This window comes from Vombatus ursinus, unplaced genomic scaffold, assembly GCF_900497805.2.
Source record: "Vombatus ursinus unplaced genomic scaffold, bare-nosed wombat genome assembly UNPS02000577.1, whole genome shotgun sequence".
Taxonomy (NCBI): domain Eukaryota; kingdom Metazoa; phylum Chordata; class Mammalia; order Diprotodontia; family Vombatidae; genus Vombatus; species Vombatus ursinus.
The window spans coordinates 19429756-19447517 of record NW_020940355.1 but is presented as its reverse complement, the minus strand read 5'-3'; the positions used below and the strand labels follow the sequence as shown (position 1 = coordinate 19447517).

General features: G+C 37.9%; 1 protein-coding gene across 2 annotated transcripts in view; it reads left to right on the top strand.

Moving 5' to 3' along the window:
- Window positions 1-17762, top strand: part of RIOK1 (RIO kinase 1) — a 38868-nt gene that overhangs the window by 246 nt on the left and 20860 nt on the right. For both annotated transcript variants that reach the window (XM_027862876.1, XM_027862968.1), the window contains exons 2-6: window positions 5-233; window positions 2209-2419; window positions 7848-7938; window positions 8673-8742; window positions 10507-10549. In XM_027862876.1, the coding sequence (XP_027718677.1) occupies window positions 163-233; window positions 2209-2419; window positions 7848-7938; window positions 8673-8742; window positions 10507-10549 (486 nt within the window). In that variant the 5' untranslated portion in view covers window positions 5-162. The remainder of the gene's footprint in view (window positions 1-4; window positions 234-2208; window positions 2420-7847; window positions 7939-8672; window positions 8743-10506; window positions 10550-17762) is intronic.

Here is a 17762-nt window from a genome sequence, read left to right as displayed (position 1 = left end):
AGTGGTGTCCCCGACAAGTGGTGTCCCCGACAAGTGGTGTCCCCGACAAGTGGTGTCCCCGACAAGTGGCGCGAGGACCCTCGGAGCCGGGGAGCCCAGAGGAACTGCAACCTCCCATTCCAGCCGCACTCCATCCAGGCCCGGTGGGCGAGCACATCCGCCATGAACTACCGGGAGCAGCTCATGAGCCGGGCGGTCCCGGGGCAGTTCGATGATGCTGACTCCTCTGACAGGTGAGAGGAGCCGCGCGGCGTGCGTGGGGCTTGGGCCGAGCCGCGGCCCCTCTCCCGCTGCGCTCACGGGCTCCGTCTCCCTCTCCCTTTCTCTCTCTCCAACCCTCCTCCTCCGCCCCGCCTTCAGGAAGTAAGTAGCTGTAAGTAGCTACATGCTGCCTCCATACACAGGCACTCTTTGGGCTCTTTCAGAGCCCAGGATCCTGCAAACCTATCCTATGTGTTTGGATCAGGTAGTGTAGTGTCTTTGTGATCAAAGCACATCATTTCAAGTGTGTCATTGAGTTAATTTTATTTTAATTAAGTTTGCTCGATTAGGAATAATCTGTTTTTCTCTTTCTCCCATCCTTCACCCCCTCCACGCCCCACAACGAAATAAAATAACCAGTATAATCAAGCAAAACAGCTTCTGCATTGGACTTGTCCAAAAAATACAGGGTGTCCTAAAATTCTTGGTGCAGTTAAAAAAAAAAAACTGTAGGAAGACTGTGGGACATCCTGTGTATTTTGTACCCTGAGTCCATCTCCTCTCTTTCAAGAGGTAGGAGTAGCATATTTCATCATGAGCCTTCTGGCATTATTTCACTTTTTTTTTTTTTTTTTGGCATGGTCTTTATGTGGTGTTTTCAAAGGCTACATTGGCATTTTATTGATATGCTTAGGATTGCAATGTTGTCGTAAACACACTATTGTGTACATTGGTTCCATATGTCTCAAAATATTGCATTTTGTGCCTTTTTTAAAACAACATTTTAAAGTTTTCAATTAACAATAAATCTTTTTTTTTCTTTTGTCTACCTCCTTCCATGGGGGAAAAAAAGCCCAGAAACATTGTGATAAATATGCATAGTGAAACAAAATAAATCCCTTCCTTGGCCATAAATATACGTCTTAATCTTCATCCTGAGTTAAACTTGTATTTTTAAAAGTTTAGTTATTGTTTTTTCACTTTTAATTTATTTATTTTTAGTTTTCAACATTCATTTCCGTAAGATTTTGAGTTTTAAATTTTCTCCACCACCTCTCCCCCCCAAGATGGCATGCAGTCTGATATAGGCTGTACTTATACATTCATATTAAGCATATTTTCCCATTAGTCATGATGTATAGAGCAATTAGAACTAATGGGAGGAACCATGAGAATGAAGCAACAAAACAACAAAAGAAAAGGAGAGCAAATAGTGTGCTTCCATCTGCATTCAGACTTCATAGTTCTTTCTCTGGATGTGGATAGCAGTTTGCATCATGAGTCTTTTGGCGTTGTCTTAGATGCTTGGGTTGCTGAGAAGACCAAGTCTATCAAAGTTAGTCATTGCACAGTGTGGCTGTTACTGTATACAGTGTTCTCCTGGTTCTGCTCATTTCACTCAGCATCAGTTCATGTAAGTCTTTCCAGGTTTTTTGAAGTTGGCCTGCTCGTTATTTCTTGTAGCATGATACTTTCCATTACATTCATATTACCACAACTTGTTCAGCCATTCCCCACTTAATGGGCATCCCCTCAATTTCCAATTCTTTGCCACCACAGTAAGAGCTGCTATAAATATTTTTGTATATGTGTGTCCTTTTCCTATTTTTATGATCTGTTTGGGATACAGACCTAGAAGTGGTATTGCTGGGTCAAAGGGTATGCATAATTTTATAGCCCTTTGGGCATAGTTCCAAATTGCTTTCCAGAATGGTTGGATCGTTTCACAACTCCACCAACAATGCATTAGTGTTCCAATTTTCCCACATCTTCTCCAACATTTATCATTTTCATGTTTTGTCATGTCAGCCAATCTGATAGGTGTAGTTGTTATTTTAAAAAATTAACTTTGGTTAAGTTTTTATTTCTTTGCATAAAAATGTCTCTTATTAAATGGAAGTACAAATGCCTTAAATTTCATAATGACTTGAGATTCATACACTTGTGGCATTGTGTCACTTTATCTTAGATTGCATGTAACACTACCTGTGAAATTACTGTTTTTAGTGGAAGTATGGCTGGCGTGGAAACAAGCAAAGAGGAGGAAGATGCATCTAAAAATTCTCACCAGACTTTGAATGAGGTTGATGAAGAAATTCAGGAAGATGATTATGAGGATTATGAAGATTATAATGATGATGATGATGATTGGGACTGGGATGATGAAGTTGGGAAAATTACTAAGGGCTCTTCTTCAACTGGAGGGAGTAACCCACAGGTATTTTATCAATGAGTTTTTGACGCCTTTCTAGTATGTACCTATTTCTTCTTAATACAAGCTTTCATCTACTATATAGCTCTAAAACAAGATCAATCAACCTTTTTGCTGTCATGGTCTGCTTTGGCAGTTAGGTGAAGTCCTTGGACCCCTTTTCAGAATGTTTTATTGCCTACAGTCAGAATCAGAGGAAATGATAAAATTCAGTTAAAAGGTTAGTGAAAATAAAGATGTAATTTCTTTCCTGTCCAAATTCATTGACCCTTTGAAATGTAGATTCTGCTCTAGAGCTTAGTAACTAGAAAAGATTGTCTTAGAATGATTTTCTCTTCTTGCTAATTCATTTTTCTCTGTCTCTGTATTTTGTTTTTAACATTCCATTCATTTCCAAATATAGCCTTCCCTTGAAACAAAGAAGAAAAGGGAAAAAAACCAGTTCAGCAAAGCCAACTCATTTACAGTGTATGACATAATATGCAAGCTTTCACACCTGCAGACCCCTACACTGTTCAGTTTTTATTCTGGTTTTTGAAAGGTGAGGTGATATGCACCTTGGGTCATTGATCTAGAACTGAAAGAGACCTCAGAGCCCATGTGTTCCAGACCCTGTGTTTTGCAGGAGGTCAGGGGCTTGCCCGAGGTCACTCAAGCAGTAAATTTAGTGGTAGAATTTGAAATTGGAGGGCCCAGTCCAATGTTCTTGTTACTGGATCTCACTGCCTCCATTTGTGGCATGTAGTAGTGAGGTTGGTTGTTACTCTTATCACCATTTATAGAAGAGGAAACATGCCAAAAGAGGTTAAGTGACTTGCCTAAGGTCACACAGCTAGTCAGTGTCTGACATCAGAAACCAGATTGCATGGGGTTTAGAAGAGGACAAGAGAAGAGGAATGGGAAGAGAAATGCAGGACAGTAGCTAGAGTGATGGTTGGATTAAGTGATGCTTTTTTTTTTTTTTTTTTGTTAAAGGATGAGAGAGACTGGAGGATGTTTGTAGCTGGCTGGGAAACAGCTAGTAGATTGGGGGGGAGGGAGAGGAAGGATTAACAGTGGGATCATTCAGCTGAAGAGGACAGAAGGGGTTGAGGTCAAGAGTGCCCATAGAAGAGTTGGCCTTGGCAAGAAGCAAGGCCACAGTGAAGGAGAAAATAGTTTAAAGGAAATGCTGAATGATATTAGATGAGGAGGAAGGGAAAGGGGCTTAAGGTAAATGGTCTCAATCTTTTGATGGTGTGGGAGGGTTGAAGGAATGTGAGGTTTGGAATAGTTGCTGTGGAAAGTGGGGTAGTGAATGAATTAAGGAGGAATGGAATTTTGTTTTGTTGCAGTGAGGGCCCAGTTGAGATTCTATAACAAATTTGTAGCAAGCTTAGTCAACATAGATATCATGCTCCCTCCGCCTCTATTTAGCAGTATGTGAATAGGAGGAAAGGAAACAAATGATTGGAGTGATCCGGTTGGCAGGGTTTGGTAAGCCACGAGTGGTAGAAGGAGAGTATGGAAGTAGCAGTGGGAAGCATGAAGTATTCCCACTTTCACTGACTTATTTAAGTAATTCAGGGTTAAATTATTTTATTTGTCTGTCATATCTCTTTATTATTCATTCCCACTGTTTCTTCCCATCCCTCACCCTCTCATCTCAAATTCTAACCTTAGCTCTGAGTTAGTGGTCTGACTGTACACAGCTAATTCAATAATAATTCCTATATGAATAACACATTTTCTCCTTTCTGCTAAAATGCCTATTTCGTTTTTATGGTGTCATTTGGTACTTGGTACATCTAGTACCTTTTCCCCAAAGAGTGTGTTCGTGGATTTAGAGGCATGAAGCTTTTGTGTAGTCTATAAGTCTCTAGCCTCTCATTACTTTTTCCTGAACTATGCATTCCCATATTTCATCACACCTCACCCTTCCTCATTTTTGTGAAGTCACCAAATATCAGTGTATGTTGATTTGATTTGGAAGGTCCTATCACCTTTTTTGTAGAATCTATAGAGCTGATATTATTTTCATGAGTGTCTTCAGCAGCTACTTAACATTAGTACTGCAATACATGGTGACCAATTGTCCAATGAGAGTGTTTTTTTGTAGTATTTGGGTATATGCTAAAATCTGCCAGCACCTTTCTTTGACTTGGCAAGAAATACCAATGATCCCACCTTCTATTTAGCTGCAACTTTTTTCTTTCTTCTGGGTTTGTTTATAGCAAGAATGTCAAAATTGATGTGATTCAACTCCTCCAGAAATAATATATCTACTTGTTGATCATTGGATAAGGGTATCACATTTAGTGAGGTTGAAGTTTGGTGATGCCAAAACTAATTCTTAGCACCCTCTACTTGCTTCCTCTTCCTACTCTGCCACCATTGCAGAATTAGAACATAGGACTGAGGGCCATTTTTAATGTTTCTTTGTCTCACAGACAACAAAAAGGGCAGAAACACCAACTATAATAATTTCATCAAGGAATTTAACCAATGTAAATTAACACAATAGTGAGAACAAGAGAGCCCCTGTCTGCAAGTCTCTTGAGTTGTTGCCAATTGGAGATAGATGGCTGCAAAAGGCAACATCAGGTTAGAATATAAACCTATCTTGTAAATCCTTACGAAGAAGGGTGGCAAACAAGAGCAGTATCCTCTTAAAAAGGAGAGAGAAGCCAATTGCCTAAAAAAAAAAAAAAAGAGAGAAACAGTGGGTAGCAACCATTTTAAAGAAAACTTGGCAAGATATCCAACTAAGCAATCATCCCAAGGCCATTCAAGGAAGAAAGTTCAAGGACTACCAATAGAAAACGCAAAATATTTGCAGAAACGGTTTTATCAAACTTCTCTATCAAGGAAAATGGAACTACTGCATTTGGACCTCAACCTCAGTCTCTGAGGTGCTTGCCGAAGTGGTAGGGCACCAGAAGAGAATTAAGAACACAAAAAATATTTGGAATGGATCAAGTATGTAAAGAGGCAATACATTTGTGAGTTAGTCAAAAAGCTAAGTGCTGCGAATACAAAGAAAGGTAAAAAAAAAAACAAAACACCTGTTCTCAAAAGAGCTCACAATCTGATGGAGGAGACAATATTCAAATAACTATGTTTAAACAAGATAAATATAGGATAACTAGGGGATAGTCTCAGAGGGAAGAGATTAAGATTGAGGAGGACTGGGAAGGTTTCTTGTGGAAGATGGGACTACAGATAAAATATGAAGGAAGCCAGTGCAGCCTGGGAGGTGGAGCTGAGGAGGGAGAGAGTCCCAGACATGGAAAATAACAATGAAAATACTTGGAATTGGGAGATGGTGTGTCTTGTGTGAGGAACAGCAAGGAGGAAGGGAGTGAGGTGTGAGAGTAGGACGGTATGAATGGATCAGGTTATGAATGGCTTTGGAAGTCAAATTGAGGTTTCTATATTTGATATACAAGTAATAGGGATGTGTCTAAAAGAGGGAGAAGATAGAAAGAAACAATGATACCAAAGATGTGGAGAAATCTGGAATCTTGTTAATACTGGAAAAAAAGTAACCAAGAAGAGATCAGTTAACTGCTGGCCTATATTCTTGCTCTCTCATCTATGGAAAATCTTTGAGAGTTTTGTATAAATAAATAGATATGTGGGCATATATATACCTACACACACACATACATACATACATTAAGGGCTTCCTTAATGAAAGTATCATTGGAAAACAAAGCAGGCATTTTGAAGTGATGGTCAACATTGGAGCATGTCTTTACCATCTCACAGTTAACTGAAATGTGAAGAATATATGAGCCCACTGTGCTAATTGTTAATTATGAAAAAATCATTTGATTTGATAGAACATATATACCACCATATGAGCTCTTCTATAGAAAAATGTCACTTCATACATTGTGATTCAAGATTCTTTGGAAGATGCGATAACAGTAGTAAGTCTGTTCAATGACAAGAAATGTCAGTGGAAGCATAAAACAGGCAGATGTATTCTCACCAAAGATTCCCCACTGTGATGATGGGAAGAGATACAAGTGCAGTGTCCATCCGTTTCTGTTGACGATGAGGTATTCTAGATGGTCCTGTTTGCAGATGGCATTGGGCTGACTGCGTCATCCCCCAGGGTATGGCAGAGCCTCCTGAAAGATGTGTAATCACTCAAAGGAGTTTGGCCTGTTCATTCATACAGGAAACACTAAGTTGATGAAGAATGTCTTTTGGAAGAATGAATGAAGAGTGCTCAGCACGAAGAATGCTCATATTTCAACAACTCAATAAAAGTTGTCCAACAGGGTATATATAGTCAGATAGATAGTGAGCTGGAATCAGATTTGAAAAGGAGGGGAAGAGAGGACTGAATGACTTTTAGGGAATTGCAAGCTTTTTTAGTGACCCCAAGCTTCATATGAAAGCAAAGACCTACCTTTTTAATACTGGTGTTGCTATACAGCAACCCACCTTTTTAATATTCATATTTTACTGGTGTTGCTATACAGCAGCAGTGAGTTATAGAACAACACTACTATGTCCAAAGAACTGAAGATAAATATCAGAGAGTGATGTGATGCTGACAAGCAGGCTGTTATACATGACCAGTAGTAACTCCAAAGAGGAACCAAGGGTAAAGGGTGTCTGAAGAATTGTATGATAGAAAATGAGATGGGTTGGTCGTAAGTTGAAAGCAAGAGATAAATAGGTGAACAACCAAAGTGCTTCATTGATATTGGTATTTATATTTCAACATGATGTTGAAAGAAAGCAAGGAGGGCCCTTGGCATGGTAAGATAACACCTTGTGGTGAACTCATAGGTGAACATGAATAAGACTTTCACAGGCTAGGTGGTCATCAGTAGGTTGTGATCTGCATTGTTGGAAGTTGCTCCTGAATTGGTGAGGTCATAGATCTGTTTGAATACTTACTAGGCTGTCTTTAGGGAGCTTCCCTCAGGAAAGGTGAGATAGCAGAAATCAGTTTTGCTTGAGAATTTCAGAAAGGATTTGTTGAGAGGAAAGGTTAAAGCATTTGGCATAGCCCTAAGCTAGATGGCATTGTCCAAAATGGTGTTTTTCAGATGCTCTCTGTCTAATGAATGTTAGCATTAAGTTGATCCATTTTTGTGTCATTTGGGGTAAATGCTCTTTTCTAAAGGTTTGGCTAGATAAGCCCATCAAGTTAGAAAAAATTACTGAAATTGAACTCTTAACTCCTTTATGGTAATCAGGGACATACTATGACATGGATAGATGAAAGCTTCTGATCATCTGGAATCCTCATTAGACATTAGGTTTCATCCTCCTCCTCATTCTTTAAAATTTTTTAAGAAAACCTCACTGATGGTTCGCTACCCTTTATACACACACACACACACACACACCAAAATGTGGGTACAAATGTAGGTCCTAATAATTGAATATTCCACTCATGTTATAAGCAAGTTTTCTACATCTCTTCTAGGCTAACCGACAGCCAAGTCACTTCAACTCAGCAAAAATGTCGACTCCAGCGGACAAGGCCTTAAGGAAATTTGAGAACAAAATTAATCTAGGTGAGTTTGTAAATGCTGAGAGATGAATTTAAGTGATAGTAACTGGTTACACAGAAGTAAGACTCAAATTGTAATTAAGGACAGCCAGAAAGAATTTCCTCCCTTTTCTGTTTCCTCAGATATGATAGAAACATACGCAGTTTTGAAACAATAAGGCTTCACATATTCTAGTTAGAGTCTGTGCGAGTAAGTGTCTGATTTAATGGAGCTTAACCTTTTACAACTGTATTGAGAATGTAAGAATGATAAAATTCAGTTTTTCTTATCTTTCATGCCTGTTTTTCTTCAAACATTAGGCTGATTAGTAGTACTTAATTAAATTTAATTGAAAATGCCTGTTGAACTCCTCACTGTCTCAGATGCTAACTAGAAGTCTTAGATTGTTTCTGTATCTTTGAAAAATGCCATATGGTCTTGCTTATCTCTCAGAAATAGATTGATAGAGCTTCTGGTTGTCTCTAGTCCTTCGATTTTAGCATTGAATGGAAGTTGAAGTTCTTCCTAGAAATCAGACTTACATTAATTTATTCTGATTTATGTTTGTAGCCTAACTTGAAGCAGCTTCAGTTTAATGGAAGTCTAGTGATTCAAATACAGATACGGTCATTGGTTAGTATATCTTGGATTGTTTGACCAGTTTCAGATACAGAGGCAAAATAGAAAAGTCAGCTGTTTTTTAATTTTTTTTCCCTAAATTAAAACTTTTTTTTGCGGTCACCTCATTTTTCTTTTAGATAAACTTAATCTTGCTGATTCTGTTATAAATAAAGTCACTGAAAAGACTAGACAAAAGGAGGCAGATATGTAAGTAATACTTTGAGAACTTTCTAACTTATTGTTATAGATTCAAGTTTTTGAGTTCCTGAAATGCTTTCCTTTCATTGTTACGAGAGGTTCAGTCCTGATTTAGGATCATGGCTTTCTATGAAAGCAGGCCTATATGTCATAAATGTTTGAATTTCACAAAGGAAATTTAGTAGACACTTGAATTTATTTTATAAATCTTGTTATTCATTAAATTACCATGACAGTAATTGACATGGAGCACTTAATAGTTATGAAGGTATTTGTGTAAATTATTATTTTGGATTCACATAATAAACTCACAAGGCAGAAGAAGTAGCAGCATCCTCATTTTACAGATGACAAAGCCTAACAGATTAAGGGACTGGGAGAAGAGTATGGCATGCCACTACTTAGCAGCAGAACTAGGGCTTGAAGGCAGGCTTGACAAGCTTTCTGAGTTAAAGTCCCAGTGTTCTTTCTACTCTGCAAATCAAAATACTCTTCTTAAGAAGTTAGAAGTGAAACCAAGTTAGAGACTGGCATCTAAGATAGCTGATTGTTGTTCATCCTTCATTCTCAAAGAGGACCAGTGACATCAGGAGGGCGATATCTTGACTTGCACGTGAATTGGAGTTAAGCAAGGCAGGGCTGTGCAAAGTCATCAGCCTCTCTTCTCCAGAGTCATCAGAATCCAGTAGCAAGACATAGGTCAGGACGACTGGTGATGGCCCCCCAGTGCAGTGGGAAACCTTGGCCTTTTTAAGTTAAAGTCTTTCCCAGGTCTCATCTCAGTTTGTGTGAGGCAACACCCATTCCATGAACTGAAATGAAAAAGTTGAGTTTTCCTCTCTCCTTATGGACTCCTAGAGCCCTGAAATCCAAGCATTCTGTGAATTAAATGGTGGTATTGACATTTATATACTACTTGAAAGTTTGCAGAGCCTCACTTTGAGCCTCACAGCAATCTTGCAAAGTATGTATTAGAGGAAATATGCCCATTTTATAGATGAGAAAAGTAGACTCAGTGAGTTAAGTGATTGTAAGGGTTAGTGGCAGGTCTTGAGCTTGGCTTTGGGTGACTTCAAGTCTAGCATTTTATCTACTGCTGACAGTCAAACACTTATTAAAATTGCTGGCTCTTAATAATGTTATGTACCATTTATTGTAAAAAGCCTTGATGTATCTATAAGTTCCAGCTACTTGATTTCCTTAACGCTTCTTCCTTTAAAGAAGATTGATCAGGATGTCTCTTGGCTGTGAAGTGAGGTTTTTTCTTTCTTCTCAGAATTTCTGCCTTTGTGGGATTATAAGATTCCATCTAGAGCTGGAAGGGACCTTAGGAGACCATACATTTCAACCATGTTGCTTAGAGGTGATGAGACCAAGTCCCAGAGATTTTAAGTGACTTGCTCAAAGTTACATAGATGATAAGTGACGGAGCTGGGATTAGAACTGGGATCCTATGACTCAAAGGTCAGTCCTTTCCCTCTGCTCCTTGTATGAGAGTGATGGTGAAGGGAAGTATTAGAAGGCAAACTGAAGGGAGGTGGACATGTACAAACTGAACTAAGAATAAAAGAAATAGGAAGTCAGTATCATAGGAGGAGAACTTGGAAATAAGAGAAACGTAAGTCTGCCCATGGGTAAGGAAGCTGCTTGGGTTTTTTAATGAAGCAATGCAGTAATTTTTGCTTCTATTTTGTTTAGTTTTTATTTCATTAAAATATGACAACTACTTATGACATCACATGTATGTTCATGTATCTTTTTTCTTTTGGTTAGGTATCGGGTTAAAGATAAGGCAGACAGAGCAACGGTGGAACAGGTACCATTTTAAAATGTTTTGAATGAATATTTGTTATTTTCCTTTTAGAAATAAATTTTTATTGATATCTTTCTTTAAAAAATCACTAACATTTTCCCCACTATCTCTTTCCTCCCAGAGGGCTAGGCTACCCCATATGACAAATGATATTTTTTTTAAAGGGAAAAAATCAGCAAAACTAATCAATATGTCACAGAATTTTGAAAGCATGTGCAATGTGTACCATACTTGTGTACCTCAGGTGGGGTGGAGATGTCTTGGATGTTTTCTTTGGAGCCATGCTTGTTCTTTGCAATTTTGCAGCCTTCACTTTTAATTTTTTTTGTGTGGTGGTTCTTAACATTCGATCTTGTAATCATTGTTTATATTGTTTTTTTTGACTTTGCTTATTTCACACTGTATCAGTTTGTGTAGATCTTTCCATGCTTCATCATATTCATCACAACATAGTAATATTCCATTATATTTATTTACCACAATTTGTTTAGGTATCCACTGGTCAATGGACATCTTTGTTTCTAATTTTTTGCTATCACTAACAGTGTTCCTATAAGTATTTTGGTGTCTTTGGGAACTTCTTATAAGTGGCCTCTTTGTGGTATGAGTCTATTAGTGGAATCTCTGGTCAAATGGTATGAGCATTTTACTCACTTTATTTGCATAATTCCAGGTTGCTTTCCAAAATGGTTATACCGATACATAGCTCCACCAAGAGTGTACTGGTATGCCTATCTTTTTCCAGTGTTGACTCTTCCCCATCTTTTGCCAGTAGTACTAATTTGCAGGGAATGGGTTGAAACATCAGTTGTTTTGATTTGCATTTCTCTTGTTAATGATTTGGAATATTCTTTCATATAGTTGTTAATAGTTTGCAATTTCTCTTTTGAGAACTGTTTGTTCATACCCTTTGATCATTTACATTTTGGGAAATGAATTTTGGTTTTATAGTTTACACATACACACACATATATGTCTTGGTGCAGTTTTAAGCTTTAGTGACTTAAACCTGCACTAAGACTTTGGGACATCCTGTATACTCTCATATATATGTGTTAAAGATTTGGTATTCAAGATACATAAAAACTACCAAAAAATTCAAATTTTTTTCTCATTTGTCCACTTCTCTTCTTATCCTGGGTGCATTATTTTTTCCAGAAGCTTTCTCATTTACATGTAATCATTTATCTATTTTATCTTTTGTGATTATTTTTATCCCTTATTTGGTTAAGAATATATCTCCTACCTATAGCTGTGAAAGATATATGCTCTATTTCTCTTGATTTTTTTTTTTGTTTGTGACATAGTCCTTAATGACATGTATCCATTTAGAATATATTGTGGAATGTGGTGTAAAGTGGAGTCAGCTAGGTGGCTTAGTGGATAAAAGTGCTGGACCTGGAGTCAAGAAGACCTGAGGTCAAATCAGACCCTTAGGAGCTGTGTGACCCTAGGCAAGTCACTTAACTTCTATTAGCTTTAATCCACTGGAGAAGAAAATGGCAAACCACTCCAGTATCTTTGCCAAGAAAACCCCATACAGGGTCATGAGGAGTTGGAGACAACTGGATAACTAAACAACAACAGTTGATCTAAGCCTAATTTCTACTTTCCAGTTTTCCTAGTATTTCTTTTTTTTTTTTTAAAGGAAATAGTTTGTCATGAACTGTTCTTTTTATTAATTTATTTTAATTTATCAACAATCACTTCCATAAGCTTTTGAGTTTTAAATTTTTCTCCCCCTCCCTCCCCAAGACAGAGCACAATCTAATATAGGCTGTACACATACATTCCTGTTAAACATATTTTCACATTAGTGATGTTGTAATTAAGTATTAGAACTACTACGAGGAACCACTAGAAGGAGGAAACAAAACACAAGAGAAGAAAAAAATAGCAAATAGTATGCTTTGATCTGCATTCAAACTCCATAGTTATTTCTTTGGATGTGGATAGCATTTTCCATCATGAGACTTTTGGAGATGTCTTAGATCCTTGCATTGCTGAGAGGGGTTAAGTCTATCAAAGTCAGTCATCACTCAGTGTGGCTGTTACTGTGTACAACATTCTCCTGGTTCTGCTCACTTCACTCAGCATCAAACCATTCAGGTCTTTCCAGGTTTATCTGAAGTCTGCCTGTTCATCATTTCTTATAGCACAATAGTATTCTATTACATTCATATATCACATTCACAATTATGATTACTGTGTCTTTCTCTCCATCATTTTCCCCTCCTGTTTATGCTTTTCTTTTTCCTTTTCCCTCCTCACTAATGTTTTGCTTTTGACCACCTCCTCCCTCAGTCCCACCTCCTTTTTATTAGCCCCCTCCCTTTTCTTTCCCCTTTTCCCTCCTACTGGCTATAGGGCATGTTAGATTTCTCTACCTAACTGATTGTTATTCACTTCTTGAGCCAGATCTGATGAGAGCAAGGTTCAAACAGTGCTCATCTCCCTCCCTTCTTTCTCTCTGCTGTAATAGGTTTTTGTGCCTTTTCCTGTGATGTAATCCTTTTCTCTCAGTACATTTTCTTAATTAGATCAGATTAATTCACTTACTTGGATCCATTTAACCCACTTGATTAGATTTTTTTCCATCATTAATCACAGTCAATTTATACCCACTCCCTTTATATATACCCCTTTAACATGGTGTAATAACAATACAGTTCTCTAGAGTTACAAGTGTCATCTTCCCTTGCAGGGATGTAAACAGTTTGCCCTCATTAATAACATGTTGTTTCTTTCTGTCCTGTTTACCTTTTTTATGTCTGTCTTGAGTCTTGTATTTGAAGATCAAATTTTCTGTTGAGCTCTGGTCTTTTTATCAGGAAGGTATGGAAGTCCCCTATTTCATTGAATATCCATCTCCTCCCCTGAAAGATCATGCTCATTTTTGCTGTATAGTTGATTCTTGGTTGTAATCCAAACTCCTTTGCCTAACGGGATATCATATCGCACGCCCTACAGTCTTTTAATGTAGAAGCTGCAAGGTCCTGCGTGATCCTGACTGTGGTTCCATGATATTTAAACTGTTTCTTTCTGGCTGCTTGCAGTATTTTCTCTTTGACCTGGTAATTTTGGAATTTGGCTACTATATTCATTGGTGTTTTCAATTTGGGATCTCTTTCAGGAGGCAATCGTTGGATTCTTTTTATGGCTATTTTGCCCTCTGGTTCTAGGACTTCAGGGCAGTTTTCCTTTATGATTTCCTGAAAGATACTGTCCAGGCTCTCTTTTTCATCATGATTTTCAGATAGACCAATAATTTTTAAATTATCTCTCCTGGATCGATTTTCCAAATCAGTTGTTTTAGCAATGAGGTATTTTATGTTTTCATCTATTTTTTCATTCTTTTGTTTTTGTTTGACTGATTCTTGCTCTCATAGAGTCATTAGCTTCCATTTGCTCAATTCTAATTTTTAACAAATTGTTTTCTTCTATTAGATTTTGTACCTCCTTCACTTGTTTTCTTCAGTGTACTTTTTTTCCGGTTGACCAATTGTATTTTTTAGGGACTTGTTTTCTACAGTTAATTTTTGTCCTTCCTTTTCCAAGCTATTGACTCTCTCTTGCATACCTCTCATTTCTTTTCCCATTTTTTCTTCTACCTCTCTCATTTGACTTTTAAAATCCTTCTTGAGCTTTCTAAGAAGGCTTTTTGCGCTTCAGACCACTTCATATTCCCTTTTGAGGTTCCAGATATGGGTTTGTTGACAATGTTGTCCTCTTCAGAATTTCTGCCTTGATCTTCACTCTTCCCATAATAAGAGCCTATCGTATGTTTCTTTTTGCTCATGGTGTTTGCTTATTTTCTGGCCTTTAAAGAGATTGGGCTCTCCTGCTGGGGAGCAGAGGGCACTGACCCAAGCTTCTTGTGTTGGGAACCTAGGGCCTGGTCGATGGCTTTGTGTGCTGGCACTTTCATTGTTGGCAGTTGGAGGCTGTAGAATTCTGGCAGCTTACCTGGTGTTGGACTGGAAACAGCAACACTGAACTCTAGGGGTAGGATTGGGTAGTGTGACTCCTGGAGATTTCCTGCTTACCCAGGCCTTTCCTTCCTTTTGTTTTCTTCAGCTCCTTTCAGATGGATATTGTAGGGTATTTATCCACCTGGGTCCACTTGGAGTACTGCTTCCCTTAGTTTTGCTGAAGCACTGGGAGAGCCGGTTGCTGTAGAATGCTGAGGCACCTGGTGGTTTTCTGAGCTGGTTTCCACCAGTTCCCCCGCCCTCAATGAGGCACTTGGGGGTCCAGGTGTTGGTGTTTGCTTGCTCCACCACCTGGCTTCAGGGTCTCCTCCTGGTATGCTGAGGTGGGACTTTCCACTAGCTTGCAGGGATGCCTCCTGTTCTGTACTGCTCCCCTTCCCCCAGAGGGGGAAGTTAATTCTTCAAGCCACCTGGGCTACTGGACTGCTGGACCCCATCTTTCTTCTGGTTCATCTGTTCCAGGGTTTTTCCTGGGGTGATATTTTCTGGGCTTTCAGGGGTTAATAAGGGAGGATAAGAGAGACTCACCTCTTACTCCGCCATCTTGACTCCCGGAAGCAGAAGTCCTCTCCTAGTATTTCTTAAGAAATAATTTTTTCAGTAATGTTTTCTGGTTTATTGAATATTGCGTTATTGAGTTACATTGTTTCTGATTCTACCTTATTTAGTCTGTTCTTTTGATCTACTTCTCTATTTTTTAACCCAGTGCCAAATGGTTTTGGTGATAGCTAATTTATAATATAGTTTGAGGTCTGGAAGGAATATTCTGTCTTCATCTGTACATCTCTTTCTTATTTCCTTTGATATTCTATATCTTCTAATTATCCAAATGAATTTTGTGATTGTTTTATTGAGTTCTATAAAGTATCCCTTTGATAATTTGATTGGCATAGCAGTAAAAGTGTAAATTAATTTTGGTAGTATTGTCATTTTTATTTTATTTTCACCACCTCCCACCCATCAAAAGATTTCCCTTTTTCTTTCTCTCACTTTGTCCGTATTCATTCTCCTATAGGCCCTCTTCTTCCTGAGAGACCACAGGAGTCATTCTCCCTTCATTATTAACCATTGACTTGATTAGGATACATAACATTTTCCTTTATCATCTTACTCCTCCCTCTCCTTTTATGTATCCTCCCATTTTTCAGGTTAGTCTCTCACACACACAAATTGATTCAGTTGTAGGTGGGGTGTTAAGACATAATCTATGATGTTGAGATGTAGTCTGTGTTTTTTCTACTTTATATTTGACTTAGCTTTCACCCTTATTTACCTGTGTACTTTTACAAAGAAATCTGTGGTCTCCTTTTGTTTTTGTTGTTAACTTCATAACTGTTTTTATCTTTTTAGTATTTATCCCCTGAGGATATAATTACTTTCTTTACCGTGGTTGTATTAATTTACTTTTCTTGTTTTTCTGTCGTCTGGGATGTTTGCAAAGCAAATAATTCTAGTCTGGTTTTCTTGTAGGATTGTTTCAAATTCCTCTTTTTTATTGAACTTTTGCTATTCACTAAAGAATGGGCTCAGGTTTTTTGGGTGTGCCACTCTGCAGTTCATCTTAAGCTTCTTTGCTCTTTGGAACATACTCCATTCCTTCCTGCTGTTTCTGGTTGGTACAGTGTAGTCTTGTCATATTCAAATTTCCTTTCCTTTATATTTGAAGGGTTGCTTTTGATTGTTTGCAGAATTTATCATTTAAATGATTAAATTTAAATTTAATTGGAATTTTAAGCATAGGATTTTTTTCTAGAAGCAATCTATAGATTCTTTTGATTGGTACTGTGTTTATTGGTTTCTGTGTTCAGAAGTTCTGGATTTTTTTTTTTGTATTTCTTGCATGATCAAGTTTTTTTTTAGTTTTTTGTACTGTGAGAGATGAATGATGCTTCAGTTGTCCTTATATATCTTATCTTCTAGGTCAATGTATTTTCTTGTATAAAGATCATGTTTTTTTTTATCATTATTGTTTTTAGCCCTTCTTCCTAATTACCTTTCACTTCTGTGTATTTGCATTCTCTATCTGTTGTGCTCTCATTTTATTTCTTTGGTGAGGTTTGACAGTGTGGATTCAAATTTTTATATTCTACCAAGTATTTTTGTTGTGTAGATCATAAGTTCTGCTTTGACAATTCTCATTTCTCTTTTAAGCAATTTGGGAATATCCTTCTGTGTTTTCATGCTCCCTTGGGAATTCACTAGATCGTTCTTGGTATTGGTTTGTTTTCTTGTCTTGTAATATTTTTTCAAAGATGTTAATGCTCATTTAGATGATCTGAAGGCCATCTTCCCTGCTGTTACTATTATTCCTTTTGGTTTTTCAGTTTTTGCTTATGGTCTTTGAGCTTTCTTTCTCCTGAGATCTTTGGTAATTTCTTTTTTATTTATATTCTTCTATTCCTCACTTTATGGCTCCTTCCACTTTGGCATCAAAGTCTTCAAAGCTTTGTTGCTGGGCCTCAAAGCTGAATCAGCCTCTTCCTGCACTGGGCAATTCACATTCTATTGGCCTTAGTCTCTGGCCTAGTGACTTCTGGGGGATTGAAGTTTGTTGTTCTTTGGTTTTTCAATTGTGACTGACTCTTTGTGACTCTCTGGACCGTAGCATGTCAGGCCCCTCTGTCCTCCACTATTTCCTGAAGTCTGTCCAAGTTCATGTTAGTTCTTTCCATAACACTGTTTATCCATCTTATACTTTGCCATCCCCTTTTCCTTTTGTCTTTAGTCTTTCCCAATATCAAATCTTTTCCAGTGAATCCCATCTTCTCATTATGTAGCCAGAGTATTTAAGCTTCAGCTTCAGTATTTGATCTTCCAGTAAATAGCCTGAATTAATTTCTTTAAATATTGGCTGGTTTGATCTCGTATCTAAGAGACTCTCAAGTCTTCTCCAGAACCACAATTCAGAAGCGTCAAATCTGCAGCACTCGGCTTCATTATAGTCCAACTCTTACAGCCATACTTTGCTATTGAAAAAACTATAGCTTTGGTTATATAGATCTTTTGTACGCAAGGTGATATCTCTGTTTTTTAGTATGCTTTCCTGATTTGCCATAGCTTTCCTTCCTAAGCATCTTAATTTCATGGCTGCAGTTGCTGTCTGCAGTGATCTTTGAGCCTAAGAAGATGAAATCTGACACTGCTTCCATTTCTTCTCCCTCGATTTGCCAGGAAGTTGCCAAGAATTTCATTTTTTTTTTGATGTTAAGCTTCAAGCTAGCGTA